The following is a 21,065-nucleotide window of genomic DNA, read 5'->3' on the forward strand; positions in this document are numbered from 1 at the left end:
TAAAAGAAAGAAATAAGCCTAATGCTTTGAGAACTGATAATTAAAGTTACTTTTGGGCACTGCAAAATAATTTTGTTTGCATGATCGTTTACATTATTAATTAAAGGGGAGGGGCAATCTTTTGTCTAACATTTTAGTAATGCAGTGGAACCTCTAAAAAAAACATTGCAATCGTTGTCCATTACAGGATGCTGAACATTTCCTCCTAACAAATAATCGAGACAAAGTTAAACTAAAAGCTATTTTAAAGTGATGGTATAACATTATTTAAATTTGTGATATTAAAAAAAAAAAAACCTAAACAACAAGCAATATCACACTATATAGACTCAAAAAACGTTTTGAGAAATTATTCAGTGACTGGTTTGTTTTTCCAAAGTAAAACCATATTTTGCAAATGTCTTATTATAGGTGAAACAAAAGAAAAATCTGTGCTTTGTACATGAATTGATTGATGTGTCGCGAACAACATCTGTTCAATAATATTGGAGTAACCGTGCATATAGTCCAAGTGCTGATGGATGAGGGGCGTCAGGAAGCAGGTGCCATGTGCGTACATGCGTGTCACCACCTTGTGCTGACAACGCGCATTTATCCTGTGGGGAGGCGGAGACCATGCTTTGTCATTGAGGAGCTCACCAGCAGTAGCAGCAGTCACATTTTACTCCTGCCGCACGTCCGACGCTTAGCACGCTGCATCCTGATGCCATCTCGTCTGCACGCTTTGGATCTGACACGCGTTTACCTGCTGCGGACGGACTTTGATTGTTGACGCATCTACCAATGTTTGGATTCGTTCTGGCGTGGCAACGCGAGGCACGTCCCAAGTGTCAAATCGGACCCGTCCTGCCGATGCGTCTCCTCAGTGTTTTCCAAATGCATGATACCTACATGATTCGCCCCCCTGCTGCTTCCCTCCCGTAAACAAATGGAAAGATTCCAGTCTTCCATGCGCAAGCGGCTCTACAGCCTGCCGCAAAACATTGGGCAAAGACCTTTTGCGGTGGACGAAGGAGACAGCGGCGACAAGGACACGAAGAGGAAAAGTATTCTGCTGAGACATTTGTCCTCTTTGTCTCCCGCAAGCAGTTGCAGGAGCATCGAGGGGGGCAGCAGGGATGCCGCTGGGAAGACCAACTTGAACGGGGACTGTCGCCGTTTTAGGGGCAGCGTCTCTTCCATCAGCGGGCGTCATTCGACTGGGTCAGATCCGGCGGAGCAGCGCTGCCTCATCCCGGAGGCGGACGGGGGTGCGGGGGACAATTCCTCCGGGGAGCGCGGCCCGGCAGCGGGGGGGCTGAGCGACGCGCCGCCCGGCCAGTCGTCGGTTTTCGACCAGACGAGTTTTATCAAGTTGGAAGGGACAGAGCAAATCATCCCCGAAGATGAGCGACTCTACCAAGCTGGATTCATGCACCGACAGTTCGGGGCGATGCTCCAACCGGGAGTCAACAAGTTCTCACTGCGGATGTTGGGAAGTGAGAGGGCCGTGGAGCACGAGCGGGAACGCGTCAAATCTGCTGGATTCTGGATTATACACCCATACAGTGATTTTAGGTAATTCATGTGCAGTCGGCCTGAAAGTTTTACACATCTTTTGGAATTACAAATTCATTTATTGACCAACTAGTGAGGCCCACATATCAGTTAATTCATCCAAAAGTGTATTAAAATTATGCAAATAGATGAAAGCAATGCTTTGCATTGATTGAAATACTTAGATAGGTGAATTTTATTATGTGCTTTTGTAGTACTTGTTCAGACTTGAAATTAGTAACATTTTAGAAACAATCCAGTGCAGTCACTGCAAACCACAATATTCATTTACTTGTGCCAAAATAAACTAAATTTGGCTAGATATGTGGCCAAATTTCTGAAAATGACCTTCAACTAAGGATTTATCAATCACACACTGTAAAGGTCACTCTTGTGGAGAATCAATTAATATGTCTGCTAAATTAGCAGATTAGAATGCAAAATATCGGAAAAGCAAAATCAACTCAGTTTTTCAAACAAATGTTTGGATAAATAAAAAATTATAAATTCCAATCCTGTATTATTGAGGCAGACACTTAATAACATCTTGCCCACCATCCCCATCTTGCCCTATATCTGGAAACTCAGCCATCCTACGCTGTTGTACAACAATTTGCGTCACTGCTGTTTATTACCACGTTTATTACCACTCATCTGAATTACACTTGTTTTTTTTTTTTTTTTTTTATCATTTAGTGAGGCCAGTGGATTAGATTAGAGTGAATGCAGCAGGGGCTTGGAAATGGGGTAATCAAAATAGGGTAACATGACCATTCAAGATATTAGAAGCACACATCAGGCGGGATTATGACAGCACAATTAGTTTAATGGAGTGGAGATGTTGTGGATGGGGCGGGTGCCGCTCGCAACATGCTGACATAGACGGACGGACGGACAGAGTGACATTGGAATGGAATCAAGACAGCCAGATGTTTGCTCTTTGCTGTGTACTAGGTGTCATGTCATCACGGTACTTTAGGACACGCCACCAAGTATTTTAAGTGCACACTCTGAATATTATATTTATGGTGGTTGCTGCTATACTGTTGTTTCCACTGAGATATAAATAGGCAGCCACAAAAGGAATTGCTTGTAACCGTCCTTAATTTTTAAATTCACTGCTAGTCGTTTTGGAGCAGGGGGACTTTTTTGACATCTTGGTAGATGCAGGTCACAAGACTAGAAAAAAAAAAAAGATGTAAAACATGTCAGGTGGCTCGGTGGGGCGCTGGGTAGCACGTCCGCCTCACAGTTAGGAGGGTGTGGGTTCGATTCCACCTCTGGCCCTCCCTGTGTGGAGTTTGCATGTTCTCCCCGTGTCCGTGTGGGTTTTCTCCGGGCACTCCGATTTCCTCCCACATCCCAAAAACATGCTTGGTAGGCCAATTGAGCACTCCAAATTGCCCCTAGGTGTGAGTGCGAGTGCGGATGGTTGTTCGTCTCTGTGTGCCCTGCAATTGGCTGGCAACCAGTTCAGGGTATCCCCCGCCTACTGCCCGATGACGGCTGGGATAGGCTCCAGCACGCCCGCGACCCCCGTGGGGACTAAGCGGTTCAGAAAATGGATGGATGGATAAAATACATGTTTCTGCCAGTGGACTCAGAAAGTGGGCTGATCTCATATCAACAGCTCACAAATGGTCGGCAGAAGTTCGACAACAGTTTTTTGTTGAACTAAGGTAAATTTTAACATGTTCCCTTGCAATAAGAAAAGTACAGGTGAACGTCTGTGAACATTTTGTGAACATTTGTGACCTTGAACTGATCACTCGTGATGGGAAAATGAAGCTTCATGAACCAGTTGTTGTATTCTTTGGCTCCACTAGATAGCAATGTTGGTTTAAAGTGAGGATTTTAAGAAATGGCAAATTATTTCAGCTCTTCGGTGACCAGAGAGTGCCATCTAGAGGTCTAAGTAAACACAACAACGGGTTCATGAATCATCTTGAAGCTTCATTTGGCCATCATTACTGATCGCCACTTTGTAATGCGGGAAGATGGAAAACACAAACACCACAAAAGAAGGTCAGAACTGAGTCATCTGACCTTCGAACCCTGAATCTGACATTGCTGCATCTCCATTTTGTTGTCAACAAGTATAGTAGGCTCACCCGTGCCCATCCCGGCCGACTCTGCCGTGTGATGAATGGCTGCCATCTTTTATTATGACTGCAGTGGGTATATACAGCGGAAATACAGGTGTGTGTTAAGCCACAAAGCCTACGCAGGCTGTTGTGCTTCAGCTACGCTCTGGCAACAAGAGATAAGTATCTCCAGCACAAATGTTTTTCAGCTGTCCTGATTGATCTAAGCTCCTTTCACATTTTAAAGCCCTTTTTTTGTGTTCACTTTAACTCCTTTCTCTTTATGCTCTCGTGCCTTTTAACCGAGTTGCACTCTGACCTAAATCGTGCAAGATTCCTTTCCGGAGAGGTGCACATCACCCGCGACTGCGAGCTTTATTTTGACCCATGTGGCAGATTGCACCAGTTAGTTGCCTGATCTTTGTGGGTCGAATGCTGCGTGCACAGGAGAATCTGCAGAGGGGGAACGGTAATGCACTGTCCCCTGCACACTTTTTTTGTGGTCCAGCTGTTCCGTGTGCAGAGCTGTAATGCTAACTACTCAACATCTGGCTGATGGGAGCTGACTTGTGGAGTTGACATGGATTCCCAGGAGATAACGGTGGATTTAGCCAGAGAGGGGATGAGCAATTAGGACCACTGTGTCACCGCAACAGGCAGATGAAGAGAGCAAGGCTAATGCTTTCTTTAACACACTACCTCAAACACTATTTCATTTCAGATCTTATGAAACTTACCAAACAATTCCTGTAGTGTCCCTAAATTTCTTCCATTATCATCATTACGGATCAATTTACTGCAATCATAAGCGTCCCAAGCTGCTTACATTTATTCAACCATGGATTACATTGACACGTGTTGACAGGATGGGGAAAGCCTAATCTAATTAGCTCTGTTTAAAGTGAATCCTCCGTTGATCAATGTTCATCCGTCGTGAAACAACTTGGTCTTGAGGATCCATTGAATAATGCGCTCTCACATGTCACAAGTACCTTTGGGGCTGTGGAGGCGTTTGATTTGTTCTCACTGCTTGCTGGTGCAGGTGCATTGATCGATTCGAGGTTAATTAGTTCTCTCAGATGGATTGCACGTGCCGTCACATAGTCACGTGCTCTAGATTGTATTTAGGAAAAGGCGGACAGATTATTGCTGTGCTTTAGATTGAAATCACGTCATGGTAGACTTTTATAAAAGGTCCTTCATACATCAGCTACTTCAAGGAGAAATTTAATGCAGCATGCAAAAACAAAGACGATCTAGATATGATGATTAAAATCAATTGGTCACACAGCTCAAGATGGAACAGCGAGCGCACCGGTGCTGATTCCTGAGCCTTGAGTCAGGTGTGAAAATCAATATTTTCTTATGAGCAAATCAGATGGACTTTTAGTCTCCATCCTTGTGCCCTGAAGCACAATGTTGGACAAAAATAGAGGCAGCATGTCCTCAGAGGTATCCAGCAGAAAAGCATACAATTTGTGTCTGCCTCATCCGCGACAACACGGCATCTCATAAAGCCCTGAGCATCTTACACTTCCTGGTTGAGAAGAACCTCACCATGATGGAGCAATTTCTATTTTTACCCAGCCTAGCTTTGTGTTTTTTACCTTATTCCCAAGGTTGAGAACATAATGAATGGAACAACTTTGTTGACCTTGACAGGGTTAGGTTTGAAAAAATATCTTTTGTGACACTGTCCTGGAACTTTTCTGGCACATCTCTTATGTCAGATGTGTTTTCAGTTACTGTAAAGTAAAGTAAATTTGTGATTTTCATTATGTTAGGATGAAAACTTTTCAGGCCATTTTTGTGAGACTTTTTTAATAAAGGTTGGAAAACATTGAATGATATGACAATGTTCCATTCATTGTATTTTTTGCGCCTCATGTCATAAAAAATTAAGACCTTATTTTGAAGCACAAGTATTATCTCATTTATAATTTTTCATTTATAACGAATGGTATTTAAATTTTTAAAAATACTTATCACTGAAAAAAAGTTTTACTTATTTTTTTTCCAAGCTCCAACTAATCCATTGTGTACAAATGTTTTTTTTTTTTCTGTATGTTATAGATTCTACTGGGATCTGACCATGCTGCTTCTGATGGTGGGAAACCTCATCATCATCCCTGTGGGCATCACCTTCTTCAAGGACGAGCACACGCCGCCCTGGATCGTCTTCAACGTGGTCTCGGACACCTTCTTCCTTATGGACCTGGTCCTCAACTTTCGCACGGGTATCGTCAAAGAGGACAACACAGAGATTGTTCTTGACCCGCAAAAGATCAAGATCAAATACCTGAAGAGCTGGTTTGTGGTGGATTTCATCTCTTCTATACCCGTGGACTACATCTTTCTCATCGTAGAGACTCGCATTGACTCTGAATTTTACAAGACTGCGCGAGCCCTGCGGATTGTACGCTTCACCAAAATTCTCAGTCTGCTGCGCCTGCTACGCCTCTCCAGACTCATCCGCTACATCCACCAGTGGGAGGAGGTATTTAACACAGACTCTAATGAGTGATAAACTATTTAGCCTCAGCTAGCAATTAGTTAGTTACTCACAGCAGCGCCATAAGGGAAGGAAAATTGATGGTCGTGATTGACCGGGTCCAGAGAAAATAGTGTTTTCACTTTGCAACATTGAGCTGGTAGGGTGAGATTGTTTTCTGAGGCTCCAAATAAAATTAAAAAAAATCTGTAAAAATCCTCACTTCACTTTGCACACCTGCCAGTGCAATGATAAGTCTCATAAAACGGATTTCCTTCATTTAAGATGTATGATTTTTTCGTATAGCACACACTGCAGTGTTATAAAATTGATAGTAAATTAGAAAAAAAAAATTCGACACACATTTGTCCACAATGAGTTATTTAACATTGATACTCACCAACACTAATTTATATACAATGATGTCAGGCTGGATTCTTCGTGATATAGTAACAGTGGCGGCAGGTTATTATGTAATATTGGAATAGCCTTTTGTTCTCTATAAAAGATTAAGAGCACTATAGGACAACTGTGGCCATCAGCACAGAGAACAGAACAGACTCCAATTTGCAAATCCTCTCATTGCATGATTGAGAATTCAAATTTCATAGATTTATTTACAGTACATAGTCATCACATTTTTTCACATCCATTAATGTTGATAATCTGTGTCTGTCAGGTTTTCCATATGACCTATGACCTGGCCAGCGCCATGGTGCGTATCATGAACCTGATTGGTATGATGCTGCTGCTGTGTCACTGGGATGGCTGTCTGCAGTTTCTAGTTCCCATGCTGCAGGACTTCCCTCCTGATTGTTGGGTCACTCGAAATAAGATGGTGGTATGTTTTTATTCACACACAAACTACAGAAAACAAAAATGATCCTGATAGGTTGTCACTTGCCACCTGAGAATAAATTTGTGAATGTAGGTCAAGGCTTCTGTTGACATCTCTGCCTTTCCCGTCCACCACCGCATGCAATGAATAAAGATATCAGTAAATGTTCTTTCTGCTCATTTTCCCCCTCCAGAATGACACATGGGGTCAGCAATATTCTTACGCCCTCTTCAAAGCCATGAGCCACATGCTGTGCATCGGTTACGGGCTGTATCCGCCAATCGGAATGGCCGACGTGTGGCTTACCATCCTCAGCATGATTGTGGGCGCAACCTGTTTTGCCATGTTTGTAGGGCATGCCACTGCCCTCATTCAGTCGCTGGACTCCTCCAGGAGGCAGTACCAAGAAAAGGTAAGGCCGGTATTTGTCAAAAACATCAAATATTGAGGTTAGATAATGACAGACAGTGTCATTTAAGGCGACAGGAATTTCAATTCTTTCAACAAAGACAGCCTGAGTGCTGGCATATCTAAAGCAGCACAAAACCAAAACCTAGGTAGTATCCACTGTTCATTTTGCGGCGAGGGTACATTGCTGAAGGACACAGTTGTTAATAACATTAGCCGCAGCCTGCAGAGCACAACTGTATTTGTCAGATGGGGCAGAGGACCAAACCTACGCAGTGGAGAGGTTTCACAGATGGCCTGACAGTTGAGGCACATGATAGTCAAACCCTGAGCCAACGCCTCGAACGGATTAATTAATCTATTCCATTTGACATGACATTGGATTTTGCCTTCATTATGAAATACTTTGCCTTCTGAAGAAATTGCTGACTCTTGTCTCATTGTTTTTGGATTGTATTCGCAGTACAAACAGGTGGAGCAGTACATGTCCTTCCACAAACTTCCTGCAGATATGCGGCAGAGAATCCACGATTACTACGAGCACCGCTACCAAGGGAAGATGTTTGACGAGGAGAGCATTTTGGAGGAGCTGAATGAACCACTGAGAGAGGTCAGAAGTAATCTGCTTTGGGGATTTTTACCTCCAGTATAAATGCTATTGGGTCATAAATATGTTAATTACATTGGAAATGTAATTAAATCAAATGTAAAGCCTCGGCTTTACATTTGACGTTCACTTTAACCGCCACTGACTGGCTTGCTCTTTTAAACGTCATTTAATTTTTGTGGGAAAAAAATAAAAATAAAATAATAATTGCAACTCATCAACTGTGCAAATGTCTCACAGATGTTACAAAGTGTGCCATTCCATATTCTTAAGTAACAGCAAATAATTTGTCCTGCATTATTCGTCACCACCCTCGCAGGAGATCATCAACTTCAACTGCCGTAAACTGGTAGCCTCCATGCCTCTGTTTGCCAACGCCGATCCCAACTTCGTCACCTCCATGTTGACCAAACTACGCTTCGAGGTCTTCCAGCCGGGCGATTACATTATCAGAGAGGGAACCATCGGCAAGAAAATGTACTTCATCCAACACGGGGTCGTCAGCGTCCTGACCAAAAACAGCCAAGACACCAAGCTATCGGACGGCTCTTATTTCGGAGGTAACACAATGGCCCATTTAATGCATACTAATATAAGTCGTGGCTGGCGGCGGCTCACTGATGTGAAGAAGTGGTAATAGTCTGCCTTGTTTTGATTTATTTTGCTCAGGCACTCAGTAGATTAACTTCCACGCTATTGTGGCTCGGAAAAATTGTCCACATCATCTCCTTAAAAGGGGCTCGGGACTAAGAGCGGTGGAGATTGTTTGTTTGCTTCCATCTGTGGGGTTTCCCCATTTTTAACACATTATTTAGGCTATAGCTGAATTGTGTTTTATCAATGATAATTTAGGCTATTTTATTAGATTTTTTTTTTCCTGAAGCCTATTTGACATTTGTCAAACCGAATAAGTCCGTGCTTAGCTTTTTGGGGTGAACACATGTCGCCGGAGATGAAATTGCAAAGTGAAGGGAAAATGTGTTAGGACAAACACATAGACGATAAATTTGTCAGCAGTCCCATGTGTTCATATGACTAAAATAGAATTAAATCAATAAACAGGACACCAAAGTGAGAGCATGAGAGAGACTGTGTGATTGTGTATCCACAATATCCTCAATATGTCTGCCCTCAAAAATATGTCTTTTTTTCTTTTTTTTTTTCTTTTTCCAAATGGCGCTTAATTTATTTTTTCTGATCTGGCACGACAGATTAGGTCAGGACAAACTGTAAGCTGCAGAAATTGCATTAAGTGCTCCATCTGTGGAGTTCATACAACGCTCTTCATGTTTCATCAGCTAACCCTGACTGAAACCACTCAGTTTTATTTTAGGTTCAGGAATGAAGGAAAAAAGTTCAATATTTATATATTTTTAAAATTTTATTTATTTATTTATTTATTTATTTATTTATTTATTTATTTATTTATTTATCCAGCCATCTATCCTTTTTAGAATAATTGTTCCTAAAATTTTATTTACATTTTGAATTGAATTGAAATTTCATATTTTCAGCGCTATAAATTGTTCTGGATTATCTATGTCACACCAGTCAACCAATGTAGAAAAAAAAAAAATTATATATATCAGTCTAGAGTGTATTTATGTACAGTCCTATTTTTGGGGGGGGGAATTTTTACACTTTTTTTTTACACGAACAGAGACCAAAAAGAGAAGAGTTGACTCTCACTCGAAATCAGGCAATACACGTAAAGAAAATTGTTTAAGCCCAAGCTGCTTATTGGTTTAGACTTTAGTGTGTAGGCTGCGTTTGGAATTTAATGGCAAGGGAGTGCACTCTATGGCTCCAACCCACACACTCTCGTGTTGGGAAATACGTTTTGCATGCTTTAGCATGCAGACGACCCGGTTTCAATTTGAAATTAAGCTAATTGCTCTTGGCCAAAATCCAAGACTACAGGGAGGAAGAATTTATGAGTACGTCATTTTACATTTATGTTTTATGTTAAGGACCCTGGCGGAAATAATTAATGCACCAAAGTATTTGCCAAACGAAAGTCAACACGATTAGGGGACGAAGAATTTAGATGTCTCAGTATCAGTTATCAGACCAGCCAAACTTTTATTTATAGTCTAAAAAATATGATACTTGCTTTGCATTTTGACCTCTGTAAATAATGAATAATAAATAATTCTTCCCACCCTTCCTGCAGAGATCTGCCTCTTAACCCGAGGCAGAAGGACCGCTAGTGTGCGAGCAGAAAATTACTGCCGCCTCTATTCTCTTTCGGTGGACAACTTCAACGAGGTTCTGGAGGAGTATCCCATGATGAGGAGAGCATTTGAGACAGTGGCCCTCGACCGGCTTGACCGTATTGGTAAGACCTTTTGGGAATAAAAATTCCAACTCATTTATATCATGTGGCTAATTTTGAGGCTACTGTCACTAGCATATACATTGATGTTACTTTGTGGTAAATCATTCGCACATTTTTCTACCTCTTCTTGACTACAGGGAAGAGGAACTCCGTTCTTCAACATAAAGTCCAACATCACCAAAGTTCCGGCACGTTAAACCTTCAAGAGAACGAGATTATCCAAAGGATAGTGCAGCATGACCGCGATATGGCGCAGTGCACGCGGCTAATCCAGAGCAGCAACGCGCAGATCTTAAACATTCCCCCTTCGCCCTCGTCACCCACCCCAGTCATCTGGGCCCCTCTTGTTCAGGCGCCACTCCAAGCCGCTGCGGCCACGACGCCGTTGGCGCTGGCTTTGGCTCACCACGCCCAACTGCCCCCCATCCTCTTTCATCATCCTCTCATCCCTGGCCCCCTAAAAGACCCTATCAGCCAGCCAAGAAGAACCCATCCTGGAGTGCTGTCATCTAGCATCTGCGGGTCAGTGCCCAGTTCTCCCGTGATTTCCACTAAATTCCGCGCAGAGGTTGAAACTCCCATTCTGGCCTCTGTCAGAGCATCACATCTCTCCACGGGGCCCTCGCCCACTGTGACGTCCCAGCCTGTCTTCACCAGCAGTCTGCAGCCCCTGGTCCCTCCCACTCTGACCGCCCACCATCACCCCCACTCAGACTTGGCCTCGGTATTCCGCATCAACCAGGCCGCCGTCTCCTACACTTGCGCCGCTCAGCTCCACCCGCAACCTTTCCACGGAGCCATGACTACCCCGCCTCACTCGGTCGGTTTGCTCCAGCAGGGAGACACGGCGAGACTCGCCGGGAGGTTCCCAGCCCCCTCCTCTTGCGCTATAAGTCCTCTGATCTCCAGTTCTGTCAGCCCGATTCTAAGCCAGCTCCAGCAGAGCTCTCACGCCATCACGCAGCAGATGGGGTCATGTCATGGCAGCACAGGCAGAATCACCGGCGCTCTGAACTTGCCCCATTTCCCCATCATCACCAGCACACAGTCCTCCGGTAGAACATCCGGGGCCGCCGCGTCTTTGGCGCAGGACAGCCTGGCTGGCCTCCATTCGGTTTTCCTGCCGCAGGTTCTTCCCGAGCAATCCGCCCTCGCTTCCCTGACCCAGTACGGCTCGGCGGAAGCATCGCCTTGCTACACTCCTCCCCTCCACAGTCCCAGTTTACAGAGCCCTGTGAAGGGAAGGACAGTTTACCAAAGCGAGCCTCCCAAGCCCAAGAACTCTCACAGCCCCCTTACCGGTCAGACCTCGTGCACCATCAGGGAGAGTAATGACTCACCAGCCGAGCTCTTCACACAGGAAATAAAGACCATCTCAGGCTCTTACGGCTCTTTACATCGCACACAAGACCGATTTCAGGCTATCGCCTCCAAGGATGCAACAAGCTCCTCCCCCTCCCTTGTCGCAGCCAGTAAACCCCAGGTCACAATTCCAGGTCACGCCACTACTGTTACCTGGACGTATGCAGGACTCGAACCTCAGAACCAGTTTCTAGCTGTAAATTCGAATATGTTAGAGAGCCAAAACAAACTTCCCTCAAGTTTGTGAGGCTGACTACTTTCCATCTCTTCATCCCTTTTTGCGCCACGTTGCTTCTTTAATCATAGGAAGTTGGGATTCATATCTAATTGCAGATTTCCATCACAGAATGTTTGGATCACTGGTTTTGACGGACTATTTCTAGAGCATTATTTTCTTTCAAATAGAGTCATAAAAGCTCATTTGATGGGCATATAGCACCTCATGAAAATAGGAATTTATCAAGTTATGTCTACTATATACACAAAATGTGATGATTTCAGCTGTTTCATCCAGTTTTCCCTCTTTACCTTTTGTCGTCACTTATTTACAGCTTTGTCAAGTTTCATGAAACCTGAAAATATTGTCTTCTAAAAAAAAAAAAAAAAAAAAAAAAGTTGCCCCATCTTCTCAGCTATGAAATTACACTCAAGAGAACTTGAGGGCCGCCTGTGCTCTTTGGTGGTTTTCAGACATTGTGTTCAAGTTGTTCACGCTGGATGTTGACTTCTCCAAGGACTTATCAAATTCACAAATGAAATTTCTAGGTTGGTGATCAGAGGAATTCATTTGTGGGTGACTTTTCAGGGTTTTATGGGGAAATTTGCAAACAAGATGAAGAAAAAGTACCTCTAATATGGAGGCCATGGTTAGAAAAGATGACTTCTGTCTTCGAAGTTGTTTCAGCAATATTGCACAGCCGAACGGGGCACCCAAATCTGATCATAATTGTAAAACTAGTGAATGTAATGTTTGTCTTCCCGGATGGATCACGTTAAGTGAACAAGAAGCTTATCCCGAGTGATCTCGAAATCATGGCTCTCACTTCTCTGTCCTATTGCAATCTTTTTCTGAGGACAGTTGTGATTCCAAAGCCTTTTTTTTTTTTTTTTGTATATCCAACTCTTGTCTTTTTAGGCCATGAGCGAGTACTGTGAATCAAAGCACTTCAGTCGGATCGTGTTCATTGTTCGGATGCAGTAAGCAGAGCGACACGTTACACGCGAATGTTTCTTGCACCAATCAAAGGGCTAAAAGCAATTACTTGTACATGTGATAAACAAGAAACGCCGATGCGACACATTTACCTCTTTTCATCGTGTCTCATCAAATCAAAAAACACCGAGAGAATCCTCAATCCCGTTGTGTTAATCAGTACATGTTTCTTAGTCGCACCTCGCCGTGTCTGGGCATCCTCGGAGTTGTTTAGTCGTCACTTTGTGGATCTCCACGATGAGTTCTGCTGCGACTGGGTCAAGCAGCCTCTGCTGGTGGGCTCGATCAATCCCTCATTACTATTCTCCTCCGAGCCCACAACAGCAGAGGCAGCTTGACTAGAAGGTTGCCGTGGGTTGCAAGGTGTGCATTTTCATAGGAAGGACGCGCATCTATTTCTATATACGTAGTCATTGTTATATTTGTTGCCTTTGCGATTTGAGGATTCCATCTCCTACCTGCATGTACCGCTAACATACTGTATGTTAGCTCTATTTTATTATTTTAGGTTATGGGATTCAATGCAATAAATGATTATCTGCTCAATGATGCTTGTTCTTACTGTTTTTTTTAAAATACAATAATAGGCATGCTCGACTTCATATGAAAGGAGAAACAAAAATCAAAATTTCTTTTTATTGGATGTCATGATAACACTTGGTCACTACACTGTATATATTTTTTTTTCCCAAAGACAATTACCATACTCCTCTGAGTTTTAGTGCAAGTTGGACATTAATAGGACAATGATAAATTAAGTCACTATTAGCTGTTACGGCGATCGAGTTATAAAATATGACACGAGTGTCCTCAGCACAATTTAGAAAGAGTTAGTATGTGAACTTTTTGAGTGAGTGGTCTGCGCTCATGTAAAGGAAGGTTACATGTGAGGAGCACGAAGGGGCGGGTTAATATCGTCCTTAAGTGGAGCTCAAGGCACGAGGACCACCCTCATGGTGTTGGTGTAACCGGAACCTGGACGCCAGCCGGTCACGACAAGGGCTACGTCACCGCTCTTGAAGAAATTTTGGTATTTGCCTGTACAAGTAACAACATACAGATTTTATTAGCAAAACATTTACGGAGCTTTTCTTTTAACATTTCACTGCAACTTCTCCTTGTTCGTCACTCACCAACTTCCAGGGCATAGTTGACACGCTGGTCGACGTCCTCGGCCCAGACGTCGTTGGCGGGTTTGGTGTAGAGCACCGGGTAGATACCGCGGTAGAGGTGAGCCTGGCGGGCTGCCTGGCCGCAGCGGGTCACGGCGATGATGGGAGCGCGGGGCCTGTACCTGGACAGCATGTGAGCAGACCTGCAGGAGCACAAACCAAGTAAGATTTCCCCCAAAATATTTGACAGAAATGTGGTTACAAAATATTGTTACTGTTAGAAGTAAAAGTTCTTTTATTTCATTCATTACAAAAGATGAATGTGTTTTAAGAATAGATTTGCCTTCAACTCAATTTAACTAAAATTACATTATTACATCACATTGCCATTAACAAGAACAGTAATACGTCTTTGAACAGTATTCATCATATTTGTTCATATTTGCAAATATTTAAATTTTAAATGCTGCATTCCAGCACCTTTAACTATTTTTTAAAAATTATTAATTATTATTTAATTTTAAATATATTTTCTAGGAATAAAACCTCCAAGTTGTTTTTGATGGACACTTTGGCCTACTCTGCTAATATATTTTAAAGTCGGTTATATGGTGGTACTTGGAGCGACAAGAGACGGCTTTATTTTATTTTGACTGACAATATTTGTTGTTTCCAAATACTGAATGTACAGTAGCTAAAGGAAATTCAACATCCCTCATTAAGTTTGACTAGATTCCCAAGTTGACGAGTAATCAAAGTACGTATTTTCTCTGTCACTCTCCTAAAAGTGAGATGCTATTTGTCGGTCAGCATTTCATCACTGGCCAGGAAGTGGACAGTCGGGAGGTATTTGGGGCTTTTTGAGGCACGCTGACATCTGGGAACAACCTGCTGACATCAGTGAGGCTGAATCCAATTGAAAAGTTGCAAGACGAAACAATGAAGTCAAAAAAGCAATAAAGCTTTGCCGAGATCACAACACGATAAATCAGAACCTCCAGTAGACCTCCAACTGCAGTAAAAAATGCTGATCTGTGATGTTCTATCAATCCTAAGCGCTTTCCTACTCTTAAAAACACAGCTGCTTGAATCACATGCTTTTTAGAGGTTGAACTCCCTCGTGAGAGGAATGAACAGGGAGTTAAAATTATCATGTAAAATGTCAGGGTTCAGCTCCCAAAAGGTCAGAAGTGTCTCACTTCACTCAAGCCAGGGGGGCATTTACTGTGAAGGCACGGGGTGGCGGGCTTCTGACCTGCCGGTTTTGGTGAGCACGATGATGGCGCTGGCGCAGCACTTGAAGGATGCCTCCACTGTACCGATGGCGATGGTTTCCGTGGGGTCGCGGGTCAGGTGGGAGGTGCGACGCAGCTCCTCAAACATCTGCCTGTGGAACATGGCAGCCTCGGCTTCACGGGCGATCTGAACATAATAAAAACGTGGTTGCATTCCCTTAGGTCCATGAAATTTCAAATCCTTCTACTAAATATTGAAAGGAGGCACTTTTATGGTCCATCCCGGAGACCAAATAGACTTCAGACGTCCACTCACCATATGTTGTGTGCGCACCGCCTCCAGAGGGTAATCCCCCTTAGCCGTCTCCCCGCTAAGCATGATGCAGTCGTTGCCATCCAGCACGGCGTTGGCGACGTCGCTGGCCTCGGCACGGGTGGGACGAGGCTTCTTGGTCATGCTCTCCAGCATCTGAATGTGGCAACCACAAAATGATGATGTCGCAACCCCAACATCACTGCAACAATGCGGCATACCTGCGTGGCGCAGACAATGGGCTTGCCCAGCCTGTTGCACCTGCCGGTCATCATCTTCTGGGCGATGAACACCTTCTCCGTTGGGATTTCAATACCCAGATCTCCACGGGCTACCATGATGCCATCGCTAGCCTCCAGGATCTCATCAAATCTACGACGAAGGGAATTGAAATTATTAAGGGCAATCGCGACAACTACCAGCGGCTCCATCTTTCATCACTAAAGCGTAAATATCAAGTTACCTGCGCACTCCCTCGTGGTTCTCCAGCTTGCTGATGATCTTGATGTCCTTGCCCTTCTCACCCAGAGCTTTCCTGACAGCGTGAACGTCAGCAGCCTTGCGGATGAAGGAAGCGAACACCATGTCGACACCCTGCTCCACACCAAACTTCAGGTCATCAAGGTCCTTCTCCGACAGAGCAGGGAGATCGACGGCAGCGCCGGGTAGGTTGACGCCTTTCTTGCTGCCCAACATACCACCGTTTTCGATCTCACACATCAGGTAGTCGTGACCTTCGAGGCGAAAAATTCACTTAGTCATTCTGGGTTTACGTTGCATTATTTGCATCTTTTGTTATGGTGTGTCATCTATGAATGCTCAAAACACATTTTGAAATAGTGATGGGTAGAAACTAAGTGCTGATATCTGTTTTCCAAAGCAGGGCGTAAAAGACTTTACTCAAGCACAAATACGTGAGAAATCTACTTGACTACAATAACTAAGTATTAATACTTGGTTACTTCTGACCTCTCCTGTTAGCTTAATAAGAAACTCAGTCCCTCAAACTAGTCTTTGGTCTTACCAAGGTTATTATAGTACACCAACAAAATAAGCCAAAATTGAAATTAGTTCTCAGAATAAAACAAAATTGTGCTTTAAAAACCGTAACTTACTATAACTGAAACTTTTAAAGTCATATAGCGAACAAAACTATGATTTTAGTGAAAATGTCCTTTGGTTTTGTGTTTGTCAATTAATTTCTTCAATTAATTTTAATAATCCATAAATAAATAACTATAAATAAATAAATAAATAAATAATATTAAAACTAATCAACATAGAACTGAGATGAAGCTTTTTGAAAAATAAAAATAAAAACTAACCATGCTTAAAACCTAAATAAAATAACTGGTTTTAAAAGAAAACTCAAAACAAAATAAAATAAAAGTTGGAACCCTAGCTCTTACCGATGTCTTTGACCTTGAGGGAAATCAACCCATCATCGATGTAGATGTGGCTTCCGCTCTGGACGACCTTGGTGATGTTTTTGTAGTCGAGCCACAGTGTCTTCTCATCGCATTTCTCCTTGTAACTGTCATCAAGAGTCAGCTTGATGGTGTCACCTTTCCTCAGCTCAACCTCAGCGGTGCCACTCTGAGCAACAAGAACAAAAGCATGTTGATGACCTTCATTCTCTTCTCCTTTGAGTCACTAAGGTTGTGATGAATACTGAGCAAGAAGAACTTACACCCTTGATGAGCCCTGTCCTGATTTCTGGTCCCTTGGTGTCCAAAGCGATGGCCACTGGCCTGTAGCTGAGCGAGCCTGCTCCAAAGCTCTCAGTTGCTTCGCGGACATTCCTGATGGTCTCAGCATGGTACTATTGTGCAAGTTTAAAAACAAGGAAAAACAAAATGAGATCTGACCTTAAAAAGTGCAGTAGAACTTGATGTGGTGGGAAATAGAATATGATGATGTAAATGGAAGTTATTGCAGTGTAGGAAAATGGTCCTTGTATCTATGTCATGGTTGCTCGGTACAATACGGTTCAAGCTAGCTACACACATACAAGGCTAACTTTCTGTACAATACGGTTCAAGTTAGCTACACACGTACCAGGCTAACTTCGACCATTTTTGGTGCAATACGGTTCAAGCTAGCTACACACATACAAGGCTAACTTTGAGCATTTATAGTGCGATACAGTTCAAGCTAGCTACACACATACAAGGTTAACTTTGAGGATTTTCCATATTTTTTGAGTCAGCAAAAGCCCAATTTTCCAATGTTTTTGAAATAATAAATTGTCAACCAGTGGGTAAATTGTATTTACACTAAGATAGCAATACATTAGTGTCTAATACTGTATGTGAACAAACAGAGTCTCAATAGGTGTGTTGCTTTCTTATTCCGAGCTGCAAAGAGGTGTAAATCCTGAACGACAACTGCAACACCAATTTTAGCTTGTGACGCAGTTCACTGTCCCAAAACAGCTGCTTGAGGTGTTAGCAGAATATTTCCTCACTGTTTGTGTACACATGGATGCTCAGCATGCATCAACATATTTAAAAACTGTTTTCTGAAGAACCTATTGTTTTGTTTTAAATGTTAATGATCTACCATATGAGGAGTATAGTTGGACAAGATGTTCTCAATGTATGTTGAAAGTACTCGCAAGAGGAGCAACGAACACAACACTGAGTCCACAAATGCCTCCATGTAAACTCTCTGCGTCTCAAACTATTAATAGCTGCACTGGCAAGTGACCACGCAGAGGTCAATTTCATTTTGTCCTTCCCAAAACAATTCGTGCTTCTAGTTTACTTTCATGATTCTGCAAATAAAAACACATATTGTACACTGACAAGCCATAAAATTAGGAACACCTGTGAGGATAAATAAATACCTTTACACTCATAGAATTGTATTGTTGACAATTGTAATATCTGTAATTTTCCATTTTAGTGCGACCTTGTTCCTCTCTCTCGCTCTGATATTGTGTTATTAATTTGTGTCACTCAATCTCAAAAGTTCTTGTTCTAGCTCTCATCTACTAAAGGCTAACCCTTGACAAGCTGCAAAAACTATTTTTCTTCCACATTATACTCCTACACCGGCAGTCAATCACTGAAAGTCACCTTTCCTTTAACCTTTACTGAGTACCATGTGAAAGTTCTTCCTGCGCCGGTCCACTCAGGTGACAGTGACGGCAAGCAAGTGTATGACCTTTATAAAAGGTGACAGGTCAACAGGGATATTTTTTTTTGCCAACACACAACCCTCTTTGCAACATACATGCCAAATCACTGCCCCTCAGATGGAGCACAAGTAACAAGATCCCATGACAATCATGACACTCTCACTCAATCACTCCCATATGGTGAACATTATGGCGCAACATGTCTCATGTACTGTACATTTATTTGTGGAATACATTCTTAATGCCAGATTAATTTTATCCGGCTGGTATGTGAAGCTGACATTTTGTTTCCATAGGTCATATGCCACAAATTTTGCCTAGCAACAAGTGGCAATGCCAAATTGTCGTGCATCACGCTAGCATAAAAAGGACTTCTTTTTTTTTTTAACTATTTCAACGAAATTCTCATGTTTCTATGTTGTTACCAAGTTACTCGTCAATGCTTTTACCATGAGTGATAAGACTTATCGTACAAATTCCTATGTCACCATCACCGAGGTCACCCAGTGCACTCACTTCATGTGTGCCATGCGAGAAGTTCATTCTTGCAATGTTCATCCCGGACTTGATCATCTCCTTGGCCATGGCCACAGACCGAGAGGCAGGCCCTGCATGAGAACATTTTACAAAAAATACAAATATAGTCAGTCAAACAGACTTTCATTGACTTTTTATGTGTGTGTATTTCTGACCAATTGTGCAGATGATGCCGGTGTTACGAGACACGGCAGGCTCCGAGTCGATGTCCAGCAGGCACATGTGCTCGATGAACGTGTCGGCCATAGCGGCGTGCAGCTGCTGGCTGTGCATGATGGAGGATTCCTTAGACTTCGACATGATTGGACACGTGCCTTCGGGATAATGCCTGCGGAAAGAGGTTAGAAGACATGATTGATTTACCTTCGATAACGGCGACATGCATTCATTCATTCATTCATGTGAGTTCAATTGGAGATTTGATGAAAAGGAATGGTTTTTGACATTCCTAAATAAACGCAGGTGCATTTTTTGCACCATATTCTTACGATTTTACATTATTATCTGATTGGTTGAGATAAATACCCTTTATTGTGATGTAAGTTTAAATTTGAGTCATTAAATATAGGTCCTCACATAATGATGCTAGTCAATAATGTGCAAGAAAATTTATTATTGTGAAAATAGTAAGTACAGTAATAGCTAAAAAAAAAAAAAAAAAAATGCCCAGTGAGGTTTTCGTGCGAGCTGATCAAACAGCCCATGTGCATAAAGCAACAAGAACAGCAAAGTGCTCGGCTGGCTCCACTCTACACATTCCAATGGGAGTTCATGTGGAGAAGACAAGCAGGTCACTTTTGACACAAGGTTGAATCACACTCACAAACAGGACTGTGCCTGTTGTGAAGCGAGACTTCACGACTCGTGTTGTACAGTGGACGCTTGACGACCAAGTGTCGGTGAGTCAGTGTTTGGAAACACCGAGCGTGCTGGGACACCGATCTCACCGCCAGCACTGACCGAAAATAACCACCTGGGAGTATTTCTGGACAGTGGATGCATGCTATGACTGTGTTTTCCTTTTCATAGCACACATTTGAAATTATGTAATCACAGAAAAGTCACTGCGCAAAAGTCTTATGCTAAAATTAGATTTGTTGTTTATATATCATCAAATCGGAAGAAAACATTAAAGGCTGAAGGAGTGTTGAAAAAGTGACATAGTGTTGAAAAACTTCATTTATTTCTGTGGTTAATTTCAAATTATACTGATTCAATATACAGTTTAATTATGAAAATTATTTACATTTACAGCTAACCAATTAATTCACCAGCTAGTGAAAATGAATATAGAAATAATTGCAATCATTTTTAATTCAAAGTGTTTTATGTGTTAAAGTTAAAGGCGCTAATTAAAACGTCCTAAGATTTTTTTACATAGTTAAAATGAACGAATGAATAAATTTAACTTATCAACTAATTAAGTATTGAGTACTATATAAGTCCTGAAATGTAGACTGTAGGAGAAAAATAGTCAACTGTGTAGCTAAATTAAAACAAGGGGATTTTTTTTTTTTTTTTGTAGAATATTACCAAAAAATTCAATTGTTTCTCATAACACACACAATTTGTATGTGCACTCACCTTTAGGATGAACTTTGCAGGGAACCAAAGCGCCGCTCGGTTCCCCGCGGCGGCTGCTTTTTATGTTCCTTGGTTGACCGGAACTACTTTGCTGTGACCAAGGGAATGTAGTGCGATACGGAGGCGGTGGTCGTCTGGTTGGTAAGAAATCACTCCGCCACTACTGGTAGACACCTTTCAAAGGGCAAAAGTTGTCACTTGACGCTGGCGAGTCAATTGCATCAAAATATAGTAGTTGGCTTCAATAACTACATTGCGGGAGGTA

General features: G+C 42.5%; 2 protein-coding genes across 2 annotated transcripts; one reads left to right on the plus strand and one right to left on the minus strand.

Moving 5' to 3' along the window:
• The first annotated feature begins 619 nt into the window (after nucleotides 1-619).
• Nucleotides 620-13,738, plus strand: LOC125970786 (potassium/sodium hyperpolarization-activated cyclic nucleotide-gated channel 3). The gene is made up of 8 exons (XM_049723417.2): nucleotides 620-1,557; nucleotides 5,694-6,117; nucleotides 6,791-6,952; nucleotides 7,143-7,361; nucleotides 7,821-7,967; nucleotides 8,284-8,524; nucleotides 10,138-10,302; nucleotides 10,440-13,738. The coding sequence occupies exons 1-8, from the start codon at nucleotides 929-931 to the stop codon at nucleotides 11,909-11,911; spliced, it is 3,459 nt and encodes a 1,152-aa protein (XP_049579374.1). The 5' UTR covers nucleotides 620-928; the 3' UTR covers nucleotides 11,912-13,738.
• On the minus strand, nucleotides 13,500-20,956 carry pkmb (pyruvate kinase M1/2b). Its single transcript, XM_049723430.2, has 11 exons — nucleotides 20,801-20,956; nucleotides 19,372-19,544; nucleotides 19,196-19,287; nucleotides 17,228-17,359; nucleotides 16,947-17,133; nucleotides 16,001-16,271; nucleotides 15,759-15,909; nucleotides 15,541-15,693; nucleotides 15,245-15,411; nucleotides 14,011-14,192; nucleotides 13,500-13,915 (listed from the first exon to the last, which is right to left on the minus strand). Exons 2-11 carry the CDS (start codon nucleotides 19,514-19,516, stop codon nucleotides 13,809-13,811), a joined length of 1,587 nt encoding a protein of 528 aa, XP_049579387.1. The 5' UTR covers nucleotides 19,517-19,544; nucleotides 20,801-20,956; the 3' UTR covers nucleotides 13,500-13,808.
• Between the last annotated feature and the right edge of the window lie 109 nt (nucleotides 20,957-21,065).

Source organism: Syngnathus scovelli, chromosome 6 (genome assembly GCF_024217435.2).
Source record: "Syngnathus scovelli strain Florida chromosome 6, RoL_Ssco_1.2, whole genome shotgun sequence".
Classification (NCBI taxonomy): domain Eukaryota; kingdom Metazoa; phylum Chordata; class Actinopteri; order Syngnathiformes; family Syngnathidae; genus Syngnathus; species Syngnathus scovelli.

Excerpts from the sequence above, each read along its gene's own strand:
- LOC125970786 (XM_049723417.2), top strand. The coding sequence starts at position 929 with ATGGAAAGATTCCAGTCTTCCATGCGCAAGCGGCTCTACAGCCTGCCG. Across the intron at positions 6,118-6,790 it reads ACATCCACCAGTGGGAGGAG|GTTTTCCATATGACCTATGA; the intron begins GTATTTAACACA and ends TGTGTCTGTCAG. Across the intron at positions 6,953-7,142 it reads TCACTCGAAATAAGATGGTG|AATGACACATGGGGTCAGCA; the intron begins GTATGTTTTTAT and ends TTCCCCCTCCAG.
- pkmb (XM_049723430.2), bottom strand. The coding sequence starts at position 19,516 with ATGTCGAAGTCTAAGGAATCCTCCATCATGCACAGCCAGCAGCTGCAC. Across the intron at positions 19,288-19,371 it reads CGGCATCATCTGCACAATTG|GGCCTGCCTCTCGGTCTGTG; the intron begins GTCAGAAATACA and ends GTTCTCATGCAG. Across the intron at positions 17,134-17,227 it reads GGACAGGGCTCATCAAGGGT|AGTGGCACCGCTGAGGTTGA; the intron begins GTAAGTTCTTCT and ends CTTGTTGCTCAG.